Consider the following 3413-nt stretch of genomic DNA (forward strand, 5'->3'; position numbering starts at 1 on the left):
ATTCCAGAACTGGGACCGTGAGTGTTTTAATCGGAGCGACTTCCGACTTGGCCATTAACAACGATATTTTAACACCGTTTTTAGCCGTCGTCACTCGGAGATACACGGCGGTTGCGTCCGCAGCCAAAGATGCATCGCAAAATCTGTGTAGCTCCAGGGAGATGACCTCCTCTTCGACTCCTACCCATCGGGGAATACGCAATTCGTTCAATTTTGCCCAGTTCTCACAGAATGAATTCCAAGTTCTGTGAGTGGCAACCGACACCTTATCGTCCCAGTGGATTTTTTCCAGCCACTGTGACTGCATCAGCACTTTCGCCCGAATGAACACTGGTGAAAGCCGACCGAGAGGATCATACAGTTTCGCGATCTCCGAAAACAACGATCTCTTTGTCGGAGGGGACGGTTGGAATCGCGTCAGATTGAAATAAAAATAATCGCCCGATGGTACTCACTGCAGTCCAAGAACTTTTAGTTCTGAATCCTCAAATAACGAGAGATTATTTTCGGGATGTTCCTCAGTAAATCCGCTGAGTTCCCTGCCCATTTCCTCAAAGGGAATCCTCCTTTAGATAACAGTTGGCACACCTCTTTCCGAATACACTCCAATCGGTTTTTATTAGGTGTTCTTAACAAAACGTCGTCGACATAGACGTCCTTCTCGATCACCGACACCGCGAGCGGAGACTCCTTCCCGTCCTCGCGTACGAGTTCGAGAAGTGTTCGCATAGCTAAATATGGGGCACAAACCGTACCATACGTTACGGTGTTCAATTCAAAAGCTGAGAGACGCTCAGTTTTTGGTGCACGCCATACTATGCATTGAAAGCGACGATCTTCCGGGGCCACGAGAATTTGACGGAACATTTTCTCAATGTCCGCGACCATTACGAATTGATACAGTCTCCAATTCGTTAAAATAATGGTCATGTCTCGTTGCAGCTTCGGCCCGACATGAAGGAGATCATTCAGCGAGCATCCGCTCGCTGTGGAACTCGTCGCATTAAAGACCACTCGTAATTTCGTGGTTGCACTTTCCTCACGAATTACGGCCCTGTGCGGAATGTACAGCCGTGACGATTCGATTGATCTCAATCTCGTCATATGTTTCAAGGCCTCATACTCCGCCAGGAAATCATCGTATTCTTTTACGAGGGTCTGATCGACATCCAGTTTTTTCCGGAGTCGCGTTAACGCAGAGAGAGCGCTTCTTAGCGAATCTCCCAGCTCCGATTCCGGATGCGATCTTTTAAACGGAAGACGAACAACGAAACGACCGTCCGTTGTTCGCTGCACCGTTTGAGAGAAGTGTGCGTCGCACTCTTCTTCGTCTTTTGTTTTCTGTACCCTCACCGGTACAGATTCTATCTCCCAAAATCGACGAATCGCTTCGTCCAGCGATTCTAGAACGTTACAATGTAACGTCCTTACCGTATTCTGGGAAGTTGCGCCTTCACAGGGTCCGGAGAGCACCCAACCGAAAACGGTATTTTGCGCGATCGGAGAATGATCGTCGATCCGACGAATTCCTTCTCTTATTACTTGCGCGTATACTTCAGCTCCTAGCAGTATATCGATTTGCTCGTTTGCCGCCGGCTCTGGATCTGCAAGTCTTACGTCCTTGAATATTCCATTCAGAGGGAGGCTTGTCATCGGCGGCTTGTAGTCGGTAATTCTTTGAACCACGAATGCACTCGCTTTTACCAGCGGTGCATTGGTCATCACTGAACTCAGTCTTACCTCTACACTATGTTTTATGTCCGCGGTCCGTCCACCCCCAAGCCCAGTTACCATCGCTGAGGTTTTTCGGCGTGCAAGACGTAGGTCATTCGCTACGTCCGCCGAAATAAAGGACGCTTCTGACCCCTGATCCAGGAGCGCGCGAACCACTCTCGATGTTCCATTCGGTGCGTGCTCTCGCACCAAGGCCGTTGCTAGGAGGACCGATCTGCTCGCTGAGCCGGTCATCGTGCCACAATTAGACGATACCGTCTTTTTTGCGGCACCCGGTTTGGAGTTTTTCCTCTCCTTCCCAGAGGTACTTGGCTTTTTCGCATTTCCCTTCGAAAAGGGTTTCCCTCGCGAGCTCGCCGCTGACGTTACACTGCTGCTTGACTCTCTACTGCCGAAATGCAGTCACGTGTGGTGGAGTCGACCGCACCGTTTGTATCCCTCAGTGTTACCACATGAGTTTGCTTCGTGTTGCCTCGACAGACAGATAATGCAGTGTTCACTCATCCTGGCATATTTATACCGTTCTCTCGCACTCAACCTTTGAAATTGGACACAGTTTCCCAGGGAGTGCCTTTCGGTGCAGAACAAGCACGGGGCTAAGGAATTCTCCTCAGTCGCCTCCTCCAACGTGCTCGCATGAGAACGCACTCGAGACTTCTTGAAGTGCGGTTTCTCCACCTTCTGACCTTGAGGTTTTGCCTGGATAGATTGCAGTGCCCCTGCCTTCTTATCCAGAAAACCCAGGAGTGTATCGAATGCAGGATAATCATCGTTATCCTGTATTGACTCTTCCCACTCCAAGGTCAGTCGTTCGTCGAGCTTCTCGGTTACCTTATCGACCAACAGGATTGCCCCATTGATCTACTGGACATTCCCATCGTTGCAGTGCTTCCACTGTCTGACGAATGCCTATGGTGACCTGCTCGATGCTCTCCAGTTTGTCCCATTTAATGGACTTCAAGGTTCGTAGCGGTGTTAACAACGCTTTTATCACGACTCGCTTTTTCGCGAAGAGTCGTTCCAGCGTGTACCACGCTACCTAGAAATTCCGATCGCAAATTTCCAGATTGCTGATTGACCGCAAAGCTACGCCATCGAGGCACGTGCGCAATTGTTGCAATCTCTGCGAATCGGATAAGTGCCGATGATTAATGATCACCGCTGTAAAGAGATCTCGAAAACTATTCTCGAGAATCTCCCTTAAACCGCGGGATCTTCGTCTCTGGGAGACGGAAAGGTATATACCCTGGAACCGCTGCAAAAGGTTCCTGCGTCGCTTGTACTGCTGGCGCAGGTGCAGCGGGAACTTGCACTTGAGGTGGCTGCAACCGCGCCAATTCCTCGTTAATAAAGTCCCTCGCATCGAACACGACTTCCTGCAGGATGTTTATGTAGTCCTGTTGAAAGTACTCCAACTTATCGCGGTCGGCTACTTCCACCGACGCGATGACTACTGCGTGGCGACTCATCGCCTCCTCCCAAGCATTATCCAAGCCAGCTAGTCTACCCCTGAGCATGACCGCGGTAAAGCAGGCTCTACCTTTCTTTTTAATATTCGTCACCAGATTCTCTATTTCCGTCTGGCAACGCTTCAAATGTGCTTCAAGGAAATCTTCCAGATTCTCTTGCTTAATGATCGGCACTCGTGGTGAAGTCATCATAACAGAGAGTTGAACCTA

The 3413-nt window shown here is 49.7% G+C and overlaps 1 protein-coding gene across 1 annotated transcript; it reads right to left on the reverse strand.

Annotated features, from left to right (window-relative positions):
- Positions 1-471: 471 nt before the first annotated feature.
- On the reverse strand, positions 472-1794 carry LOC108624382 (uncharacterized). The gene has a single exon (XM_018023639.1). The coding sequence runs from the start codon at positions 1792-1794 to the stop codon at positions 472-474; it is 1323 nt and encodes a 440-aa protein (XP_017879128.1).
- Positions 1795-3413: the final 1619 nt, after the last annotated feature.

The sequence above is a fragment of the Ceratina calcarata genome, unplaced genomic scaffold, assembly GCF_001652005.2.
Source record: "Ceratina calcarata isolate Rehan_Ccalc_2016 unplaced genomic scaffold, ASM165200v1 scaffold3085, whole genome shotgun sequence".
In the NCBI taxonomy this organism is placed as follows: domain Eukaryota; kingdom Metazoa; phylum Arthropoda; class Insecta; order Hymenoptera; family Apidae; genus Ceratina; species Ceratina calcarata.

Bases quoted from the DNA above. Each gene is read 5' to 3' on its own strand.
- LOC108624382 (XM_018023639.1), bottom strand. From the start codon at position 1,794: ATGGTAACTGGGCTTGGGGGTGGACGGACCGCGGACATAAAACATAGT.